The 24357-nt window shown below is 47.9% G+C and overlaps 1 protein-coding gene across 2 annotated transcripts in view; it reads right to left on the reverse strand.

The window, feature by feature from the left end:
• Nwd1 (NACHT and WD repeat domain containing 1) overlaps positions 1–24357 on the reverse strand; it is a 51851-nt gene that overhangs the window by 9414 nt on the left and 18080 nt on the right. For both annotated transcript variants that reach the window (XM_028787806.1, XM_028787805.1), the window contains exons 6-13: positions 24043–24202; positions 22183–22300; positions 21260–21418; positions 17808–18005; positions 13331–13453; positions 8115–8323; positions 6070–6342; positions 3853–3943 (exon numbers count right to left, since the gene is read on the reverse strand). In XM_028787806.1, coding sequence (XP_028643639.1) covers positions 3853–3943; positions 6070–6342; positions 8115–8323; positions 13331–13453; positions 17808–18005; positions 21260–21418; positions 22183–22300; positions 24043–24202 — 1331 coding nt within the window. The remainder of the gene's footprint in view (positions 1–3852; positions 3944–6069; positions 6343–8114; positions 8324–13330; positions 13454–17807; positions 18006–21259; positions 21419–22182; positions 22301–24042; positions 24203–24357) is intronic.

Consider the following 24357-nt stretch of genomic DNA (forward strand, 5'->3'; position numbering starts at 1 on the left):
ACACAACATACACATCACACACATACACACACACAACACCATGTGAAGGCTTCACTGTGGAATTCCTGGATGTGTGACTCAGGGTTATCTTTCCTGAACCCCCCCCCCCCAAATCACCACCAGACCAAGTTAAGCCAGCTGGAAGCCAAGAGCCAATATTTTTGCTATTTGTTTTTAAGACATGGTGTCTTGTAGCTCAGGCCGACTTCAAACTCCTATGTAGCCAAGAATGATTCTGAACTCCCAATCCTCCTGCCTCTACCTTCCAAATGCTGGGAGGACAACCATGCACCACCATGCCTGGTTTATGTGGTGCTGGGAGTGGAACCCAGGACTTCCTGTGTGCTAGGCAGGCGCTCTAACATGGACCAGAAGCACTCCTCCTACTGAAATCCAAGCAAGCCACCACAGCTAGATACAAACACTCTACTTACTGAGCTGTAAGTGCTCAACTGAGTCCATACATTCTACACTGAGCCAGAGCCTCTGCTTCAAGCCTGTCTCCTTGCCTCTCCACACCCTCAGTGGAATTCTCTCCATCCTAGGGTCCTTGAATACTGGTCTCCCAAGAAAGAATGTTTCAGGATTCTATCTGGTGAAACACATCGTGGCATTCACCGTATTTGAGGTCTAATCTTGGGCACTAAGTAAATGATCTTTTGGGGTCTGCGGTTAAAGGCACTTACCACCAAGCTTAAGGACTTGAATCACATGGTAGAGGGGAGAACAGGCTCCCTGAAATCGTCCGCTGACCTCACACAAGCACACCCCCTCAAACACAACCCGTCGATGTCAAAGGTGCAACCAGCAGGCCTGAGCCCCACATCCAGCAGTGTGCAGCCTTAGCCCTGGCCTGGTGCTAGGGATGAGCCTTCTCAGCCTTTATCTTACAGCTTCCTCCCTGTTAATGACGGTCTTTGTGTGTCTCAGTGTTTTTCAAAGTAACAAAGTGTGTTCCCGAGGGAGTTTGACACAGACTCCATTGCATCTTATGAGGGACTGGAGACCAAGGTCAGCCTCATGGTCAGTCATCAATGCCAATGTGACCAACTCTGGGCAGCAAACTCACTATCAGAGTTTGAGAGAGTGTTTCTGATTGGGGGTGCAGCACACACATTGCCCCATGCCACTGCTGGGAGGCAGCACCCATCCCTGGCACCACACTGCGAAAGGAGAAGCAGAAATCCTCACCTGTGTTTGTATGTATATGTATGTGGGGCACACACAGACACACAGGCACACAGGCATTGTCACCTGCACCTCTGCCAAGGCTGCAGGTTGTTAGTGGTTATCATGGAGGTGGGGTGTATCACTGAACCTGAGCACTCGGCATCTCAGGAATATGCTAGTAGCATCTTCCTGTCTCCATTGCCCCAGTACTGGCCTAGAACCTTGTACTTGAGGCTGGAGAGATGGCTCAGTGGTTAGGAGCACTGGCTGCTCTTCCAGAGGTCCTGAGTTCAATCCCCAGCAACCACGCGGTGTCTCACAACCAACAATCTATAAAAAGGGATCTGATACCCTCTGCTTGCACGTAGGTATACAAGTAGCAGAACACTCATTCATTCATTAAATACATAAATACATAAATACATAAATTGCCAAGACCTTGTATTTGCTGGTAATCATGTTACCCACTGAGCCATCTCCTGGACCTACCTAATTTCTTGAGACAGGGTCTCTCACAGGCCTGGAGCCCACAATTAACTAAGCTGACTGACAGCGGGGGCGGGGTGACTAGTGATTCACAGAGCTGATCATCTCAGGGGCAGCACCCTACAACTCTGTTTATCACCCTTGAAAACTAATCACTGCTGATACTACCCAAGTCAGGTCAGACTGGTTCCCTCTGCAATAGTCAGGTTCCTTCAAACTGAGAAAGAGAAACAGCATGGCTTGCTGCCCCCCAGGTGCCTGGTGCACACTGTACCTGAGAGCCAGCCTGGTACACATAAGGTGTGCCTCAGTCCTCACCTCAGCCTCAACTCCTGTGTGTCAGCTTGTCTCTCCTCCTGTCATCCCTCCTTCCTGTGACAAGCCTAGCACCTGCGCCACTGGCAGCCCACGTACGCAGGACAGGCGGTCAGCATTACACTCACTCAGTGAGCGCCATCCATCAGAATGCAGCTCTGGACTACCCGCTGCTTCTCTTTACGTCTAAGTGTGAGTTGCTGCACGGATGCCTATGCACCACCTGAATGCTGAGCCCTTAGAGCCCAGAAGGGGCACCAGAGTCCTTGGAACTAGAGTTACACCAGGTTGTGCACTGCTCTGCGGGCGCTGGGAACTGAACTCTGATCCTCTACAAAAGCAGCCGGTGCTCTCAACTGTTATTTTGAAAACTTGGTACAACAACAACAAAGAGAAATCACCCATTCACAGTATTTATATTGATTTCATATTAAATTTTTGGGCATATTGAATAAAATAATCTATGTGATCAATGTGAATTGTTTAACTAATTAATTATTTATTAAAATTTACTACTATGATTAATATTAATTTAAATAATTAACAAGTAACTGAAAGCTGTTTATTGAAACTGGAGCAATGGATCAGCAGTTCAGAGCATGTGCTGCTCTTGCTGAGGACCTCGATTCAGTTCCTAGAACCCAGTGGCAGCTTCAGGGCGATCTGTTGCCTGTTGCCTATTTGGGCACCAACGTCCATCACACACACACACACACACACACACACACACAAAGATAATAAAAATAAAACTTAAAACATTTAAAAGTCTCAATAGGCAATTACATATGTGCATGGTAGATATATGTGCATAGTGGATATATGTGTCTAAAGCCACAGTAATTACAGATGTGCATGTGATTACAAGTGTGTTATACATAGCATATGGTAGTTACAGGTTTATGGGGGATATCGGTATGTAGGGCCTACGGTGGGTACAAGTGTGTATGGTGTATGGTGGATACAGGCATGTATGATTTATGGTGAGTATAGGTGTATGGTGGATAGGGGTATGCATGGTGCACTGTGGGTAGGGGTGTGCATGGTGCATTGTGGGTAGGGGTGTGCATGGTGCATTGTGGGTAGGGGTGTGCATGGTGTATAGTGGGTAGGGGTGTGCATGGTGCATTGTGGGTAGGGGTGTGTATGGTATATGGTGGGTATGGGTGTGCATAGTGTATAGTGGGTAGGGGTGTGTATCACGAGTGATTGAATATCTTGTTAATCCTATCATCCGTGGGGATGTAAACAGAACTAATAAGCTTCTCATTGAGTGCAGTGGTCAATGGTGGAGACAGACAGGACTCGTTCTCACTCACATGTGGACACTAACAATGTTGATTTCAAAGGAGACAGAGGGGCTGAACGGCTCAAGGGAAAGCTTCCTGACCCAGCAACCTAAGTTCCAGGCCCAGGGCCCCCAGGGCGAAAGGAGGAAGCTCATTAGTACAGGTTTTCTTCTGACCCCCACATATGCACACATGCAAACACATGCAAACACACATAAACACACACAAATACACATAGACACACACACATATGCACACACACAAATACACTCATATACACACAAACACACACACATGCACACAAGCAAACACACTCACATACACACATGCAAACACACACATGCAAACACACACACATGCACACATACAAACACACGCACACACGCACACAAACATGCACACACTCAAACACATGTGCACACACACACACTGTAAAAATAGTTTATAGAACAAAGGTACAGAGAATAGTAGTGGCCACTGTTGGGAAGGAAGAGGGAGCAGGGAGGCAAGGGACAGGGGACAGGGGACAGGTCTCACCCAGCCTCCAGCCAAATCTTACTTCGTTTCTCTACCCTCAATGAGAAACGAAAGCTACCTGCTGCAAGAAGGGAATCGTCTTCAGAAACCACCAGGAACCGTACGGCTTCCGGGAGCTTCTCCAGCAGCGTGTCCTCTCCAGCGGAGACCTGTGCAGGGCACGCTGAGCATCAGACAGTGCACAGCTGTGGGATTCTGAGCTGGCTTGTGACTTGCCCCCACAACTGGCTCTGTCACACTGAGGGGTTCCTTAACTCCCAGTGTCTCCATTTCACCATTAAACAAGAAGTGACACCAGGTGACCCTCTCCAGGAGTGATGGGCTAAGGTGTCTGTGGAACTCTCTGCACAGCCTGAGGTAACCGCTGTTCTGCACAACGGTGACGATGTGGGAGTGCAAGTATCTAAGGGAACCCCAGAGCTCAGTGAGACAGACATGGATTTGGAATAAACTAGACCAGGTGGCCCATGCCTGTCATCCCAGTCCCGAGGAGATGGAGGCAGGAGGGTCACCCTAAGCTACACAGAAAGTTGAGGCCAGCCTGGGCTACATGAGACCCTGTCTCAAAAATAGGTGACTGTTTATTTCTTCCTTCCTTTCTCTTTAAATTTATTTTGATACAGGGTCTCACTGTGTAGTCCTGGTTGTACTGGAACTCACAGTGTTAGGATTACAGGTTGTACCACCATGCCCAGTTCCTTATTTAACCTCTTGCTGTCATGCCAGCCACGTCCCCTGCTTCAGACACAACTATGTACCCATGTGTGTTCACCTCTCCACACTCAGAATGCTAGGCTGTGCTCTAACACAAAGGGGAGCAGGCACCCCCAAACCCTGCTCTAACCCACACAACTTGGAGGAAGAATGTTTGTCTTGGCTTCTAGCCTCAGGTTGCACCCCCCTCCCCTGTAGGGAAGGCACAGATGCTTGGATGGTGCCCGTGCTTCATGGGTTGGTAACTTCTTGGTGGAGCACAGAACCACAAGTAGCTAAACCTCCAGCCCTACTCCCAGTGACAAACTTGTAGCTGCATCCAACATGTGGAAGGTTCCACTGCCATACAACACAGCACCAGCCCCTGGGGACCAGGTGTTTAACCACATGGGCCCATGGAGTTGGGGGACGAGTCACAACTAATCCACAGTACAGAGCAGAGCCCACTGCCAGCCCTGCAGTGGGACCACTCTGTGGTGACTGTTCACAGGCCACCAATAGTAGGGATAAGGAATTTTGCTTATGTGTGCACACAGGCGCACTCAGAGAACAGAAGAGTACGCTGGGTTTCCTGGAGCTCAGAAGGTGGAGAGCCAACCAGTGTGGGTTCTGGGAATTGAACACAGGGCCTCCGCAAGAGCAGCAAGCCACTCTTAACCACATCTCCAGCCCGTGTGATGCTTTTAATGCCAACTTGACACAATGAAGAACCCAGGGAAGAGTGTTACTCAGGGACTATCTGGATCAGGCTGGCCTGTGGGCATCTGAGGACAACTGCTGTGGGAAGATCTGACCTTGACAGGGGCTGGGCAGACCGGATGAAGGGAGGGAACCTACTGCCAGCACCCAGGCCTTCATCCTCAGGGCTCCTGCTCCTGACTGTGGCCGTGTGTGATCAGCTGTTCCAAGTTCCTGCCTCTTGTCTTCCGTGACAGAACTGAGAGCTGATTAAACCTCTTTCTCCCCCAGTTGCTCCTGAAGGATTTTTTCATCACAGCACCAGATATGGAAACTGGGCAGCCAAAATAAAGGCAAAGGTGGCTTTGCTCCTCCCACGTTCTGAGATGTCTGTACACTGTATGAGGTGTGTGTGGAAGTTAGAGGTCAGCTTAGTGTCTCTCCTCTATCACTCCAACTTATTTTCAATTATTCATTTTATTTTATATGTATATGTCTACATGTATCTATATGCCACATGCATGCAATGCCAAGAGAGGCCAGAAGGGGCATCAGATACACTGGAACTGGAGTTACAGTTTTTGTCCAACATATAGGTGCTAGGAACTGAACCTGGATTCTCTGCAAAAGCTTCTAGTGCTCTTCCCTGCAGAGCTGTCTCTCCAGTCCCTTCAGATAGGGTCTCTCGCTAAACCTGGAGCTCAGTGATTCCACTAGACTGCATGGCCAGGACCTCCCAGGGATCCTCCCGATTCTGCCTCCCCAGAGCCAGAATACACATGTGGGGCCCACAAGTCTAGCTTTAATGGGAGTTGGACATCTGAGCTCAGGTCCTTGTGCTTGAGTGGCTGAGCCCTCTACCAGTCTGTGAGGAGTCACTTACCAGAGCGATGGAACCACTGCTGAAGCCAGCAACCAGCCTTGCCCAGGTCTGGATGGAGACGGCACAGGTGGGTGTCTCTTCTTTGATACTGGACAACTGGTGTTTCTCCTGCAGTTTTCCCATGGCAGAGGTCCACAGACAGACCTGGCTGCCCTTGGACAGGGCGAGCAGCAAACCCTGAGCAGCCAACAAAGTCACACAGACCCAGGGATCAGATGCATCTCCTGTGATACAGAAAACCAGCTTCGAAGTTTCCAGATTCCACACGTTGATCTAGTGACGTCATGAAGAGCAAGAGAACCATCAGCATCAACAGAAGACATGGGCTGGGACAGGGCTTAGGGGGTGGTACCCATGAAGCCCAGGTAGCACGGAATAAGCCTGTCCTCCAGTGTGGGGGGGGAGGGCTCACAGTCTGTACTTAGCTACATAGTGAGCTCAAGGTCAGCCTGGGCTACAAGAGACCCTGACTCAAAAAAATAAAAACAAACAAACAGGAATAAATTTTTAAAAATTTAAAAAGGATATTCCCAAGCAAAAGACCCTGCCCGAGACTTCCCGAGTCAGGAGAAAGAACTCTTTATGTCCCTCCTCTCTTCCTCTTCCTCCACTCCTATTTTGACATATGGGGTCTTGTTATATGTCCAGACTGGCTGTGAACTCGGGTTCAAACAACCCACCCACTGCAGCCTCCCACGAAGCTTGGAGCGCTTATCACCTGTCATGGCACCCAAGCACACATTCTTCTGTAATGTATAAAATTGTGCCTTTGAGCCAGGTGTTGGGCCACACACCTGTCTTCTCGTCTCTGAGGCTAGGGTAAGAGGCTCATTCATCAAGGTGTGCTACCTGGCCAGAATGTGTATCAAAAACAAAACGAAAACCCACGCCTTTCAACGTTGGCAGGTTGTTTTGTTTTTGTTTGTTTGTCTGGTTTTTGTTTTAATGATTTAATCATATGGAAGAATTGATAAGGATGGAACAAGTCTCAGGTCTACTAGACAGGACCAATGTTGGGTCTTCTTTGTGACAAATGTGCCCTTGCTACATAAAATATTGATGACAAGGGCCTATGAGATGGCTCATCAAGTAGAGGGACTTGTAGCCAAGCCTGATGACCCGAGTTTGATCCCTGAAACCCACACAATGGAAGGAGAGCTGGTTCTGTGGGTTTTCCTCTGACCTCCACATGTGGCACACACACATAATACCCCATAAATAAATGTTAAGATATTGATGTTAAAACCAGGCCTCGTACTGGGGAGCCAGAGGCAGTAGAGTAGCTACAAGTCTGAAGCAAGCCTATATGTCTAGACCCTGTCTCAAAAAAACAAAACAAAACAAACAAAAAACAAACAAACAAATGAAAAGATGCTGAGGCAGCAGATATAGCGCTCACTGGGCAAACCTAGGGACCGGATTTCAGGCCCCAGTAGCTGTGTAAAGGCCAGGCAGGTGCAGCGCTGCTGCCAGCCAGCACTTGGAAGGCAGAGCCAGAGGATCACAAAGTGAACTGGCTACCCCATCAGATTAAGGAATAAGAGATCTCAGGGTGAGTGAGGAAGCCCCTGCTGTTCACTGTCACTGAAAACGGAGCTTGCCAACTTACAAGCTAGGCTAGCTGGTTGCTGAGACTCCAGGATCCACAGCCAGATCCAACTGTCTCTGTCCTTCAGCGCTGGGGTCACAGGTAACCCTGCCATAGACAGCTTTTATGTGCTGCTGAGAACCTTCCCTGAGTTCCTCCAGCTTTCACGAAGAGCGTCATCTCTGACCAACCTCCCCAGCCCATTTTGTTTTCGTTTGGTTTGGTTTGGTTTGGTTTGGTTTGGTTTGGTTTGGTTTGGTTTGGTTTGGTTGTTTCTAGACAGGGTCTCTCTGTGTAGCCCTGGCTGTCTTGGCTTATTCTGTTAGCTGGCTTCTTGCACACACACACACTCACACACACACTCACACACACTCACACACACTCTCTCACACACTCACACACACTCACACACACTCACATACACTCACACACACTCACACAGAAGCCAGTTTGTTACCTTTGTACCAGATGTGGAGTACACAAAGTTGTTGATCTCATCCACATGAAGGTCCCAGCTCTGGGGCTCTGTGGGATTTGGTGACCCTCCATCCAAAATGGTGACTTTCTCCTGGCCAGAGAGCAGACTCCACAGTCGCAGAGTGCGGTCCTTTGATGCAGAGATGACGAGAGTCCCTTGGGCAAACACCCGCACGCACTTTACTTCAGCTGTGGTGGACACAGTGTGGGACCGGGTGTTAGCTGAGGACAGTTTACTTGGTTTCTACCTGTGTATCAAAAAACCTAAACAACTGGGTGTGTCCCAGTGCTCGGGAGGCAAAGACGAGCAGATCTCTGTGAGTTCAAGGATAGTCTGGTCTAGGAAGAGAGCTCCAGGCCAGCCAGAACTACCTAGAAAACTTTGTCTCAAAACAAAAATAAAAACAAACAAACAAGAAACTAAATAACTACTTCTCAACCTTTGGCTCAAGTATAACAGAAAAATCTGTAAAAATAAACAACAAACAGAAAAAAAGCAAAAATCTATCCTCTATTTATCTATATCTACATATTTTATATAATGTTTAATCTGAAATTATATACCCTGCTGAGGGAAGCCAGAACAGCGCAATGTGTTGGTAATTACTTAACAGTCTGCCAGGAGCAAAAGCTGGGATTCACTGCTCTTGCCCACTCCCATGGTGCAAATGGTCTAGCCTTAACTGGTTTCCACTGTTAGCATAAGAGCATTGAACACAGAGCTGGGAAGAGATGTTTTATTCCAGTCCATTCTCTGTGGCTGTGTTAAATAACCTAACAAACACAACTTAGGGAAGAAGAGAAGGGTTTATTCAGTTCTCAGTTCCAGGTTGCAGTCCATCACTGAGGGGAAATTAGGGAGCGATGGAAGCAGCAGTCACACCCACAGTCAAGAACAGGGAGAAGAAGCCTAGGGAATGGTCCTGCCCACAGTGGGTGGGTCCTCCTACCTAAAGACAACCCCTGAAGACCAACCTGATCTGGAGTCCCTCTTGGAGACTTTTTCCCCAGGTGATTCTGTTGTGTCAAACTGACAAAACGAAACATCACACCATACCATGTCATCTCCTTCACACACAGTGTTGGGGAGCATGGAGACAGTAGAAGATGGGACATAACAAGTGGAGAGTTTGTAGTATTTTTCAATTAAAAATAAAATCATCATCATTGTATGTATGCTCATGGTGTTGGGGGAGGGAATAGCACATTGCCACCATGCACGGTATATGTGGAGATCAGAGAACTTTCTGGACTCTTCTTCCACCTCTACATGGGTTCCGGGAATCAAACTCAGGTCACCAGGTTTTTGAGGTTTGTGAGGTAAATGCATTTACCTGATGAGCCATCTTGCCGGCCTGAGCAGTATTTATGCCATATTTTACATCATTTTAAAAAGAATGCATCATTATTATTACTACTGATGATTCTCTGAGACAGGGTTTCTCTGTGCAGCCCTGCCTGTCCTGGAACTCACTACACACATCAGGCTGGCCTTGAACTCAGAGACCCTCCTGCCTCTGCCCCCCACCACTACCCAGTGAATTTATTATTCTTAAATTTTATTTTTTAATGTACATGAATGTGGGTTTGTGCACATGTATATGGTGCCCATACAGGCCCAAAGAGGGTGTTAGACCCCTGGAGTTGGAGACACAGGCGGTGTATGCCTCCTGCCGTGGTGTTGGGAACTGAACCCTAGTCCTCTAGAAGAGCAGAGAGAGCCCCTAACCATTTAGCAATCCCTCCAGCCCCTTGATGTTATTTTTAAAATGTAAGATGATTGAATGTTTTGGTGCAGCATGCATGAGACATTCAATAATTTCTTTGATGAATGAAGACTGTCTGTGGAAGACAGGAGGCAGACGAGAAACCTCCCTTAAGAATGGCTGTGACAAACCAAAAAAAAAAAAAACAAAAAAAAAAAAAACAAAAAAAGCCGGGCAGTGGTGGCGCACGCCTTTAATCCCAGCACTCGGGAGGCAGAGGCAGGCGGATTTCTGAGTTCGAGGCCAGCCCGGGCTATACAGAGAACCCCTGTCTCAAAAAACCAAAAAAAAAAAAAAAAAAAAAAAAGAATGGCTGTGACTTGGAAGTCCCCCATACACACACACACACACACAAATTCATGTCCTTGTTGCAACAATGTGTAGAGAAGGAACCCTTTCACGTTGGTAAGTGATGGGAGCTCATGAGGAGATTGGTGTCACAGTCACAGGAGTCGGGGTAGTTACAAGAAGGGCCACTTGGTCCCTTTTCCTTTCTCTTGACCATCCCTTTGCCGTACAATGCTGTGAGAGTTACTTTGTCAACTTAACACAAGCTAGACTCATCTGGGGACAAGGAGTTGTTTGTGGACAGATCTGTGGGAGACTGATGATTGCCTTAATTGCTGTGAGAAGACCTGTCCACTATGGGCAGCACCATCCCCTAGGCAGAGGGTCCTGAACTGTGTAAGAGTGGAAAAATCAAGCTGAGCACAAGCAAGCAGGCAGGTGAGTGCACCTGCATGGACTGGGAGAGCCTGCAGCATGATTCTTCTCTCTCTCTCTCTCTCTCTCTCTCTCTCTCTCTCTCTCTCTCTCTCTTTCTCTCTCTCTCTCTCTCCCTCTCTCCTTCTCTCCCTCTCTCCCTCCTTCTCACTCTCTCACTCTCTCTGCCTTACTCTGTCTGTCTCTCTCTCTCTCTATCTCCCTGTCAGTCTCTGTCTGTCTCTATCTGTTTCACTCTGTCTCTTTCTCTGTCTCTCCATCTCTCTGTCTCTCTCTGTCTCTCTGTCTCTCTGTCTCTCTCTGTCTCTGTCTCTCTCTGTCTCTCTGCTCTTACTATGGGTGTAACTAGCTGCTTCAAGCTCCTGCCACTGTGACTTCCCTGCTATGACGGACTGTGACCTTGAATTGTGAACAAATATGTTCCATCCTCCCTTTAGTTGAGCATTTTTTAAACAATTTTTGGATGTATTTATTTTATTTTATGAGTATATGTGTATCATGTGTGTGCTTGGGGCCTCTGGAGGTCAGAACAGGGCATTAGATCATCTTGGACTGGAATTGTGGATGGCTGTGAGCCACCGTGTGGCTCCAAGGAGCTAAAGCGAGGTCCTCCATAAAAGTGACAAGTGCTCCTAGCCACTGAGCCATCGCTCCAGCCCTTGCTAAAGCAGTTTGTCACAGCAACAAAACTGGAGCAGATGGCTTCAGCACGTGATGGTGTGGGAGACACACTGACTGCATCTTTAGATTCCCAGACTCTAGGCCCGTCACTCAGATAAACTTCTGTTGTTTATAAGTTACCCAGTCTATAGCATTCTGTTACAGCAACAAAAAAATGGACTAAACCGCATTGCAAAATTGACTGCAATTTTTCCCTCCTTGATCTGTGCCTTTGATGATATTATCTACACTGTCCTTGACCCCTTGACAAGATGACTTTGCAGTCCCTCCCATCAAGAGATCAATAGTCTCAGTTAAGAATACCATGAGGTAGCCACCTGCCCATATGACTGCAGTGGAGTATCAGGGCATGTGCCAGCCTGGCTGGGAAAGGAAGAACCACTCTGAGAGCCCTGCTCGAGGTGCTAACCCTCAGAAGAAGTAGCTTGTAAAGTGACTTATAAGCATAAGGTGACTGTTGAGTGATGACCCCCAAAATGGGTCATCCATATCACACCCCCGCAAGGCTCAGAGAACATCATGGGATAGGAAGAATCCAAGAGCAGGAAGGAGGACTGAAGCATTGTGGGAACATTGACAGTGTGTGAATACTTTCAGGCATGACAAGACCATCCCTCTCATGAGCTGAAGCAGCTGTGACACTGTATAAAGTCTGCACGGGACTGGGTCCACCACCGTCTCTCAGGGAAGAGTCGTATGTCTCTCTGAGGACTTACAGGTAGTTAATGGTTGAAGGGAAGGTAGATGTTCTATCCCTCACCCTGAGCCTCTGTAAATTACCCTGCTGATGTGCATTGGTTCATGGCCCATGGCCCACAACCCACATCCAATGCCCCACACCTCATGCCCCACACCCCACGCCCCATGCCCCACATCCCACGCCCCCACGCCCCACACCCCATGTCCTACAAAGGAAAGCAAGGCAGGGACTGCCTAGAAAGAGAAGGAGACCAGACAGGAGAGAAAGGAAGGCCTGAGTGGGCAGTGGAGTGAATGTGATCTAGACATTATAGACACCACATGTTATACATATAATGCATGAGATGTCACACTGAAACACAACCTCACATACTTACTAGTTTGATTTTAGTTTGTTTTAGTTTTTAAATAATATTTTATGTTGTGAGCCTAGCCTTTTTAAATTAAAGTTTATTATTTTAGTTTGTGTGTGTGAGTATGTGTATGTGTGTGTGCATGTGTGTATGTATATGTGTGTATGTGTGTATGTGTGTGTATGTGTGTACTTCTGTATGTGTATATGTGTATGTGTGTATGTGTATATGTGTGTATGTGTGTGTATGTATATGTGTGTATGTGTATGTGTGTATGTGTGTATGTGTATATGTGTGTATGTATATGTGTGTATGTGTGTGTATGTGTGTATGTGTATATGTGCATGTGTGTATGTGTAGTATGTATGTGTGTGTATATGTGTGTGTATGTGTATGTGTGTATGTGTTGTGTGTGTGTATATATGTGTAGGTGTCTGTATGTATATGTATGTGTGTGTATGTGTATATGTGTGTATGTATGTGTATGTGTATGTGTATGTATGTGTGTATGTATATGTATGTGTGTATGTGTGTGTATGTGTGTTTATGTGTATGTGTGTGTCTGTGTGTTTATGTGTGTGTATGTGTGTATATGTGTATGTATGTGTGTGTATGTGTACGTGTGTGTATGTGTCTGTGTATGTATGTCTGTCTTTGTGTGTCTGCAGGTGCCTGTCGAGGCCAGAAGAAGACATTGGATGTCCTGGAGCTGGGGTTACAGCAGTGTGAGCCACCCAACATGGGTGCTGGAACTGAAACTGCACACTTAATTCCTGAGCCAATCTCCCTAGCCCCTGCCTCCCAATTTTTTTAAAAATAAAAATCTTGTTTGCAGCCACTGTGTGTGAGGTGAATTGTTATGCAGTTCTGACTGACGCAGAGCAAGCCAGAGCATTTCAGTGCAGGAATGTCTATGTGTGAGGGAGAAGGAGCCCTGAGGACAGTGTGCAGCCACCCCATGTCTCACTGGTCACCTGTGTGTCCCATTAGAACATGGACCACCTGTTGTTCCTCCACGTCCCACACGACCACGGCGCCATCCTGGGTGCCCACCACCAGGAGTTTCTCCTCCAGGCTCCATGCTATGGTGGTGATGCCTGCAGACACACAGAGGTGACAGTGAGGACTTGAACACACACAGCTGTGGCCTCAGTCAGAGTCTGTGAGAGTCTCCATTTATAAACAGGAAAACCAAGGCACAAACAGACCCAATGGCCATCCTAAAGTCACACAGCCAGAAAGGACAGACTTTAAAAAGGAAGTCCCAGATACTGCCTACACCATGGATTTTTTTTTTATGTAATTAAACCTTCTTTTTTACTTTAAAGTGTGTGTGTCTCGGTGTGTGTGTGTGTATGTGTGTGTCTGTATGTATGTGTCTTTGTGTGTGTCTCTATGTGTGTGTCTGTGTCCATCTCTCTGTGTATGTCTGCGTGTGTCTCTGAGTATGTTTGTGTGTGTGCGTGTCTGTGTGTGTGTATGTCTGTGTATATGTGTCCTCTGTGTGTGTGCCTGTGTGTGTTCCTGTGTCTGTCTCCCTGCGTATGTCTGTGTGTGTGTCTCTGTGTATATCTGTGTATGTGTGTGTCTCTTTGTGTGTCTGTGAGTCTCTGTGTGTTTGTGTGTATCTCTCTGTGTATATATGTGTATGTCTCTTGTGTGTGTCTGTGTATGTGCCTTTGTGTCTCTGTGTGTGTCTCTATATATGCTCATCTGTGTCTATGTGTATGTCTATGTGTCTGCGTGTGTGTCTATGTACGTGTATGTGAGTGTGTGTGTATGTTTCTGTGTGTACATCTGTGTATGTGTCTGTGTGTCTCTGTGTGTGTCTCTCTATGTATAGGTGTGTCTATGTGTGTGTTTCTGTGTGTGTCTTTGTGTATGTCTATGTATGTGTGTGTGTGTGTGTGTGTGTAGATCAGAGAAAAATTTGCAGGAGTAAGTCATCTCCTTCCAGCATGTGGGTTCCTAGATCAGAGCCAGGTCATCAGGTTTGTGAGAAGCCTCTCAGCAGCCCAGACTGTAATGGGAAAGGGGGTTGGGAGGCAGCACCATGAGCAAAGCACTCGCTGTGCATGCCTAATGACTGGAGTTTGGATCCCAGATCCCACGTACATCCAGGGACAGTAGGACGAACATATGTAGCTCCAGCCTCCGACAAGATGGGGAGAAGGACAGGAGACTCGATGGAATCTTGCTGGCCACTAAACTGCAGCACAGGACAGCAAACAGGAAAGACACTGCCTCAATCAAAGCAGAAGGCAGGCTGGAGTGATGGCTCAGTGATTAAGAATTCCTACTGCCCTGTCTCGAAAAACAAACAAACAAAAAGAAAACAAAGAATTCCTACTGCCTTAGCAGAGGACCAGGGTTCAGTTCCCAACACCCATGAGGTGGCTCCAAATCTATAAAACAAACATGGTGAAACCTCACACTGAGGTTGTCTATAGCACCTTGGGGGGCTGGAGAGATGGTGTCCACTTGCTCTTGCCTGATGAAAGGCTCAAAACTCCCTCTAATTCCAGCTCTGGGGAATCTGTCACCTTCTTTGGGCCTCTGGTGGCACTGCACTCACATGCACATACATAGACACCCAGGAGACTGAAGCAGGAGGATTAGCATGAGCTCAAAGCCAACCTGGGCTATGGAGTGCTTTCCAGGCTAGCCTGAGACACCAAATGAGATATTTTCTAGACAGACAGCCTGCCTGCTGGCTGTCCCAGCAGGTAAGAGTTCTCCCCACAAGCCTGGCCACCTGAGCTCCATCCCAGGATCACTTAAAGACAGAAGAAGACAACCTGCTCTGAAGTGTCATCCTCAGTGTCATGGTCTGTAATATGTGTACACACACATGCATGCACATGTACACATAGACATGCACAGACATGGACATATGCATACACATGCACACACACACAGAGAAGAGGAGGAGAAGGAGGAGGAGGAAGACGAGGAAGAGGAGGAAGAGAAGGAAGAGGGGAGGAAAGTGGAGATTGCTAATAGTTTAGGCAAACAGTCTCACCTTGGTGGATTTTGGTTAAAATATCACTGAGCCGAGAGGTACTCAGCCTTAGATAACACCAGCCTGGAGGGATGGCTTAGTGCAGCTAAGCATGTAGCAGAGCTTGGATCCCCAGAACCCTTGTAAATGCAGCAGAGCTGGGGTCCCTGGAGGAAGTTATGTAGCTAGAATAGCTGTATTGGTGAGTTTGAGGTTCAACTGGGGGAGCCCATCTCAATGAACAAGGTACAGAGTAATTGAGAAAGAATCTAAGGGGGATCTAAAGGACCAAAACCAAGCAGACAGTCAGTCACCAGACAGACATGCAGGCAAAACACTCATTCTCATAACGATAAAATGAATAAGTTTTAAAAATAAAAGAGAAACTCAGCATGCAGAAACCAGACTTTTCTGAATGCCATTGAGTCCTCTCCTTCTTCATGCCTCAGTTTCCCCAGATGTGAAGGGTTGATTAGTGAGGACTGTTAAGTCACAGTTGGCCCACCTATACAGACCCTTACTTTCTTTATTTCTTTGTTTTTCCTTTTTCTTCTCATGTACTCAAAGTTACTGAGTGATCTTGGAAATGTTAACTCACATTTTATTCCCACTCAAACAAGTCAGGAAACAGAAGTCCAGGGTAGGCAGAACCTCCTCAATCCCTGACATGACAAGAGGAAGCCCACAAAGCACAGATGCATCCCTGTCCCAGACTTGATGGAAAGCCTCTCAGTGGTAACATCCCCTGGCTATACCATGGCAGACATCACTAATCTATCACAGCATCATAGATTCTCTGTGGCTGTATTCATAGCCATTTTATGTTCTTCATTTATTGAGAAACCCCCAAAGCTCATGTGTTCTTATCTGCACATATAGTTACCCACACAATTTCCAGAACAGAGAAAAAGAGAGACAGAGATAGAGACAGGGACAGAATCTCACAGCCTTACAGTTGGAGATATCCTATTACTAGTCAATAAGAGTAGAAACAACTTCTAGGTGATGCCCCTAAAAGATATCATCCTCTCTCCCCTTCCCCCTGGTTCAAATGTCACAAAGACAGTACGGGCTACAGCAGTTATCATTGGCCAAATAAGATTCACAGTGAAAGTAGACAGGGCAACTAGACTCAACGAATCCTAATTCTGTGACACCATAGGGAAGATGGCGTTTCTCTTTCTCACTAGTCCCCTCCTTAGCTACGTGCAGCTGCTGAGTCATTTCCTCTCTGCTTCAGAGCAGTCAAAATTTCTACTGTGGAGAGAAACTGCCTGGGGCCTGAGATAGCTGGAGCTGGAGCCTGGAGCCCTGTGACGTGTGTGGGTCTCATGATGGCTGAGAGATAATGTGTACAGACAAAGGGAAGGAGGGAGAAGGAGGAAGGCAGGCCAGTAGGGGAGCGGAGAGACAAACGCTAGCTGCTCAGGTCGCAGCAGCTTCAGGGTCAGTTGCTAAGCAGCTGTGAGTAATGAGAGGAAGAGCAGGGTGGGACTGGCCAGTAAGGGACGTGTGGAATGAGGTCAGGTGTAATGTAAGAACAGATGCAAGGCAGCTGCGTAGATAGCCTAGAGGCTAAGAAGCCTTGCTCTTCCAGAGGCCCTGGGTTCAGTTCTCCACACCCACGTCAGGCGGCTCACAGCTGACTGTGACTTCAGCTCCAGGGGGTCTGACAGATTTTTCTGGCCTCTGTAGGAATCCCTATACATGTGTAACGCACGCACACGCACACACACACAGAGACTGAGACAGAGACTGACAGACACAGAGAGAGACAGACAGAGATGGAAAGAAATTTTTAAAAAGAAAATGTCTTAAAAAAACAATAGCTATCAGGCAGAGGGTGGATGACGGGTGGAAGATTGGATGGAGGGAAGGATCGATAGGCGGGTGGGCGGATGAGCGGATGTGTAGATCAATGGTTTGATGAACAAATACACCAACAGATGGACGAGTGAGCGAAGAACCTCTGCTGGGGTATGGGTGGATAAGTGGATGACTAGACTTAGGGAAATACGGACAGATGGTGAGTGGATCGACGGATGGACAAGTTGGGTGGATGAACGGATTGTGTGTGGAAAGGCGGGTGATGGGGGAAGGTAGATGGATGTGTATGGGTGTGGTTAGGTAGCGGGCAAGTTGCACTGAGGGAACATATGGTGACACAACTATGTCAGACCTGAAGTCCTGTGGAACTCTGCAGCCAGCAACTCTCTGGGACAAAACCTCAGAGGCAGGACTCTGCCAGCAGTACTTACAGCATCAATCTACAGTCCCGGGGGACACAGAAAGCCTAGTCAGCATGAGGCGGCAAGTGAAAGTCCCAGTGGCACTTCAGGCCCTTCTGCCTAGCAGAGGGGAGCCCCAGAGAGCAGCCCCAAATATCTAGCATCTGGGCCACTGAGTACACAGTGAGCTGGTGTGGGTTTTGTGTTTTGGGGGACACTCACCTTTGTGACAACCAGTGAGAGTGGCTTGAAGAGGTCCACCAGGTGGCTGCAGGAATCCTGCCAGGGGCACAAGCATCGGGTAGGGGCAGGTACGGAACCAGCTCTGGGCTTGTTGGCACAGCTGTCCGATTATTGCTGGATGTGATGTGGCAAAGAAAAGGAGTCTGGCCAGGAGCTCTGTGTAGAGGACACTCTTCTCTGCAACAAAATGAGGCGTCACCCGCCCGGCTGAACCGTGCCACACCAATGAACCCCAACTCTTACAAGGCTGCAGATGAGAAGCTGGGACCCCTCAGCCCCAGGCCTGCGATTTCTCCTGTGTTCATTCATCCCCCTGCCTCCTGGGCACAGAATAGCTGCCAGCCTCTGGGCTCTGCTGACCATGTCCCTCACCCTGAAGCTCTTCCTCAAACCAGCTATTCTTCTCCAAGGGGCACTTCTGGATCAATGAGTTTATTAACTAATTAGTTATTCGTTTTGTTATTCCCTGATTGGCCTTGACTCTTGGGATCAAGAGCACCTCTCACTTCAGCTCCCCAAGTAGTTGAGATCAACAAGGTGGATGGTGGATGGATGGATTCAAGGATGGATGGAAAGTGGGTGGAAGGTGGGAAGATGGATGAATGTGAGGGTGGAAGGGAGCTGCATGGACAGATTGGCAAAATGTGGGGGGAAGACTGGAGAAGTGGATAGATGGACAGAAGAAAGAAGAAAGGAAGACAGGAGAGCGGGAGGCTCGGTGGATAGGTAAACTGTGCCCAACTCCAGTTGAGTGCTACCACCCCAAGCTGCTGTTTGACCTCATCCCTGAAGCCCATCTGGCAGCCCTCCCTGCTCATTAGTCAGGGACAAGCATCTCTGCTGGGCCATCGGTGTCTTCCCAATTTACAGCACAGCAAGATGCCCACAGTGGGCACTTCTGTTCATGCTTGGTGTCTTGTCTCACAGGAGCTTCAGACAGTAGGATTAAGAGTTCAAAGCCAGGTCAATAGCATGACCCTGACTGAAAAAGAACAGAGAGTAGAGATCCCATTCAGTGGATAAACGCGCTTGCTGTCAAGCCTGATGACCTGAGTTCAATACCCAGGACCCGCAAGATATGAGAGAGCCAATTCCCTCAGACTGTCCTCCAACTTTCACACATGAGTGGCTGACCGTGCACACACAAACATTTTTATATGGAGGGGACTGGAGAAAATTCTCAGTAGTTAAGAGTATGCACCTACATCTGGTGATTCACAATCACCTGTAACTCAAATTCCAGGAATTCAACTCCTCTGTCTTGTATGGGCACCTAAACACACATACATACAAATAAATAAATAAATAGGAACCAGCTCCCTGAAAGCTACACAGTCGCTTGCATGGTGGCCCTGCTCAAGGAGAAATGCACTGGGAACATGTGCTGTCTGCGGTGCCCTCTGGTGGTGATATCTGTTACTACACTCCATCTGCTGCTGGGCTGTAAATGAAGGACCTACATTTTCCTACCTTTCCTATCTTTACTTTTTCTTTTTTACTTTTCCTCCCTCTCTCCCTCCCTGCCTTCCTCCCTCCCTATCTCCGTCCATCCATCCCTCCATCCCTTCCTCCTTCCTCTTTCTTTTGTCAGTGTGTCTTATGTAGCTGAGGCAGACCTTGAACACCTGATCTTCCTCCACGCAGTTTGTCACCTGCTGAGTCAGGTGAGAGGCTAAGCTGTTTCTCTGGGAACCCCCAATGTTGGGGCTCTAGCACAAAGCTCAATCTCCGCTCCCCACTCCAAATTTACTTTCAAATAAAATCTTAAGGCAGACAAGATGGCTCCACAGACAAAGGTGACTGCCATCAACCAGGGCAACATGATAGGAGAAAAATGAAACCTTGTCCCCTGATCTCCACACGTGTACTGTGGCACACACATACTCCCACAGAATAAAAATATAAATACAGTTAAGTAGATAAAAAATAACAAGTGAAACAAGACACCATCCGAAGGACCAGCTGACAAACCTGAGAGATTCTCAAGCCCAGAAGAAGGGGTGGTTTTCATAAAGCCACACATGGTGGCTCCCACCTGTTATCTCAAGACTGAGGTGGGAGGCTTGTGCCTTTGAGGACATCTTGTGTTACACAGTAAGACTCTGTTGTGAGGGAGGGAAAGACAATCTTCATAGAACATGTGCTTTTCTCCTTTGTGTGTGCACATATGTATGGTTTGTTCAAGCAGGGTCTCACACCATAGCTGAGGCTATGTAATCCAGGCTAGCATTGAACTTGGAATAGTTCTCCAGCCTCAGGCTCCTGAGTTCTGGGAAAGCAAGTGTATCATCCCATCTGCCTACAGTGATTATTCTGTATGCACATGTGCACTCTCCTATGCACGCTCCATGTGTGCATGCTTAACTGCTCATGTTCATATGTGCATGTTTGCATGCCTGTGTGTATATGCTTATGTGTGTCTTGTGTGTGTGCATGTTCAAGTATGCATTCACATGCCTGTATGTGTACATGCTCATACGTTCATGTTTGCATGCTCATGTGTGTGTGTGCTCACATGTGTGCGCATGCATGTGCATGCACATGTGTGTGCTGTCAGTGGTCACTGCCAGGTGTCCTTTCCGTCCACTCTCCACTTTGCTATGAGGGTCTCACTGACTTCAGAGCCCACAAGTTCAGCTCGACTAACTGGCCAGCAGATCCTCTAATCCTCCTGCCTCCATCCCACACTGAGCACAGGCGTGCAGCACCACTATGGCTTCTTATGTGCCTGCTGGGGACCTAAGGGCAAGTCAGCCCACTCACGGCAAGCCCTTTGCTAACTAAGCCATCTTCCCAACCCCTGTAATTCTCTTTTTTTCCCTGGGTTTCATCAATTAAAAATCCTTTGGGAGGCAGAGGCAGGTGGATCTTTGTGAGTTCAAGGCCAGTTTGATCTACAGAGTGAGTTCGAGGACAGCCAGAGCTACAGAGAAACTCTTCCTTGAAAAACAAACAAACAAAATCCACAGAACTTATTTTGTGTCCTGTTATTAAGTCTGGATACAATTCCCTTCATTCCCCTGAAATACTTCCTGTCTGGACCTGTCTAAAGAAAAATGCAGGTTCAGAGGGAAGGACAGCGTTGGTTTTTCAAATTTTGTCTCAAAGTTCTTCCTGGCTGCATTCCAAATTCTACAAGTTAGTTTTAAAGGAGGCATCATGGGGTTAGATAAGAAAGTGACATAGTGGGTAGATGGACACAAACACATATAGATGTGTGAATGGGTGGACAGATTTGTGAATGGAAGGCTGGGGGATCAATGGTAGATAGGTAGATAGACAGGCAGATGAATGAGTAGACGGGCAGATGAATTAATGACTGATAGACAGATGTGCAGGTTGGTGAAAACAACTTTCGGTCCCCTGGGAAGAATGTATTTCTGGAGACCAGTGCACAACATAGCCAGTGCATACGAGGCCAGGACACTCACCCAGGCCCCGGAGCTCCACGGCAGGGCGGCACAGCTGGATGGCTTCTCTGACCAGTTCGACCTCAGGAGAGTCCATGTGAGGGGCGCACATGTCAAAATCATCCAGCAGGTCCTCAATGCTCCCAGAGATGCTCCGACAGGAGATCCAACTCATGTTCCCTGTGAAGGACAAGGGGTGGATCATTCTGAGAGCTGGAGAACGACCATCCTGTCTTCCTGGAGTCTTACACTCAGCATTTCTGGCACTGAGACTGGTGGGTCTCTGTGGTGGGCACTGAGCTGTGGTTGAGGTAACATGGAGCCATGACTGGAACGCCACCCCAGATGCTGCCAGCAACCTCTGCCTGCAGCATGACTCTCAGAAATGTATCCAGGATTTGCCAAGTGTCTCCTGAGTAAGAATGTCTGTTGTTGGAAAATTACAGGTATGGACAGTGGGTGGCAAAATAGGTAGATGGAACAGACATGTAGACAGACTGAGGGGTAGACAGGTTGACAAACAGATGAATGGACAGAAAGCTGCCTAAATAGACAAATGGATGAGAGATGGATGGGTGGAAGGGTGGGTGGGAGGAGGTTGATACTGAAGGAAAACTACAGAGTTAAACCAATAAAGCTGTGTCAGATACATGAATGGATAGATAAATGGATGGATGGATGGATGGATGGATGGATGGATGGATGGATGGATATATGGATAGATGGATGGATGGATATGTGTATGTATGTATGGATGGATGGATGGATGGATGAGTAGATGAATATATATATATATATATGCATGTATATATATACACATGTATATGGATGGATATATAGATGGATGGATATATAGATGAATGAGTGGATGGATGGATGGATGGATGGATGGATGGGTAGATGAGACCTCTAAGGCCCTCATGGCCTCTGTCATGGCCCCTTACCCAGCACCTCCTGCTTCAACTCCTCCAAGCGGCCTGCATGCAGCAGATGGAAGGGCAGTTCAGTCAGCTTCCTCCGGTTGGCCACTGTGCCTGAGAACCACAGTGGCTGTGGGGCCACCTGGTGGAGGTGGGAAGTGGTATCAGCTTGAATTCAAGTGCTTCCTTCATGCCACAACCACTGGCTAAGGTGGCACACAGCCAGGCCGGGACAGAAGAAGGGACCTGGGGCTTGAGCAATTCAAGGATGAGGCACATAAGGAAATGGGAAAGTTCTGCTGAAGATGGGACATCGGAGCTGGGCCTGTCTGCTGAAATACCTCAGAGCAACGGCATTGCTGGGCACTGTGCACTCATCTGCCATCCCCAATCCTCAGGAGGCAAAGACAGGAGGATTGCTTGAGCTTAAGTTCTAGGCCAGCTGAGACAGGAAGGTGAGACTCCCATCTCAAAAACAAAAACAAACACATACAACAATAACAACAACAAAGCCCAGTGACAGACAGAGACCTGGAGGCCAAGAACACAATGAACTTAGGAAGGCCCTTATAAGGCAGGGGAGACTCAGACCTGACAGCAGATGAGCCCTGGCAGGCAGGCTAACCAGCTCAGACTGGGGAGCTATCAGGAGTATCAAAGGAGAGGCACAGCCAGACTGTGTTTTAGAACTGCTCCTTCTGAAGACAGAGTGAGGCAAAGCAGGTGGTCCTGGGCTAGGAGAGCAGAGAGGAAATCCCAGAGGCTGCTCAATGGCAGAGTTGACTGAACTGAGTTTCGAGCAGGGGACTCGGGAACATCATCCTTGGTGTCCATAACACCAAGGCCCATGAGAGAAAAGACCAGGAAGAATTATATGCTAGACTGGTCAGAGTGGGTCTCTCTGCGTGTGGGAGTGTTCTTTGATAACTTCTGTGCGTGCTCCAGTAATCATATGTACCCACGTGTGTGCATGCGGTACACACATGTGCAGACAGCTCTTCCTCAGTTGTTCTTCACGTGACTTTTTTGAGATAGGCTCACACTGAATCACACCAACTGCACTGGGCAGACCAGCCATCAAATCCCAGAGAGCCACCAAATTCCACATTATGGGCTTTTTGTCTGGGTTAGTTTTGTTTTATGAGGCATAGTCTCACTATGCGGCCCTGGAACTCACTATATAAATCAGGCTGGAGTTGAACTCATAGAGATTCACCTGCCTCTGCCTCCTGAGTGCTGGGATTAAAAGTCTGAATCCCACCATACTTGATCCTGTCTGCCTTTTTTTAGGTTTACTTTATTTTATGTATATGGGTTTTACCTACATGTATACCTGTGTGCCACATAGGCACAGAGCCCACGGATGCCAGAAGAGGGTGTTGGATCCTTTGGAGCAACTATTTGAGTGCTGGGAACCAAACTGGTGCCCTCTGCTAGAGCAGCCAGTGTTCTCTCTAGCCCCCGGCTTTTTAATGCGGATTCAGATATTCAGCCAAGGTGTAAATCTTCATCTAAAGAAGAGTCACAGCCCTCTCCTGAGGTTCAGCTCAGACACTGCCTACCAACAGCAGGGAGGCAGCTCCTTCAGCCGAGCAGCTGACATAGTAGGCGGTAGAGCGTTTCCAACCTGCCCAGTGTTGACTGACACTTTCATCTTATCCTCCTCAGTGGCATACACATTGTATTATACGCATAAATACTTAGTGCAACACAGCAGCCATGTGTCTACTGAGACCTGCACCCAGAACTGCATCTCAGGGCTGAGGGGTTGCCTAACTGCTGTGAGGGAAGCGAAGGGGATTCGGAGGGTGTTGAGTGGGGAAGAAGAAAAAGGACAGTTATGGCGAAGTGTGGCGCTGGGAATGGAGCGTCTAGGGGCCTCACCTTTCGGTCCAGGTTCAAGGGCTTCCCCACGAGCGGCAGGGTGATGAGTTTCTTGATCCCCTGGCTCCAGGCCCCAGAGAAGAATTCAGCTAGCACGACATGCCTCTTGACTCTCTCAGGCCCAGACAGGTATCGAACTTGGATCACCTGGGACAGTTGTCTGTGGAGAAAGAGTACAGACTGATGGCCCAGGGACAGTGCAAGCTCAGAGGCTATCTGTTCACCCCTGTCCGCTTTCTTACTTAAACTGGTCTCTAAAATGGCCCTCCTCTCTCTCTCTCTCTCTCTCTCTCTCTCTCTCTCTCTCTCTCTCTC

Source organism: Grammomys surdaster, unplaced genomic scaffold, assembly GCF_004785775.1.
Source record: "Grammomys surdaster isolate TR1022 unplaced genomic scaffold, NIH_TR_1.0 125672, whole genome shotgun sequence".
Classification (NCBI taxonomy): Eukaryota; Metazoa; Chordata; class Mammalia; order Rodentia; family Muridae; genus Grammomys; species Grammomys surdaster.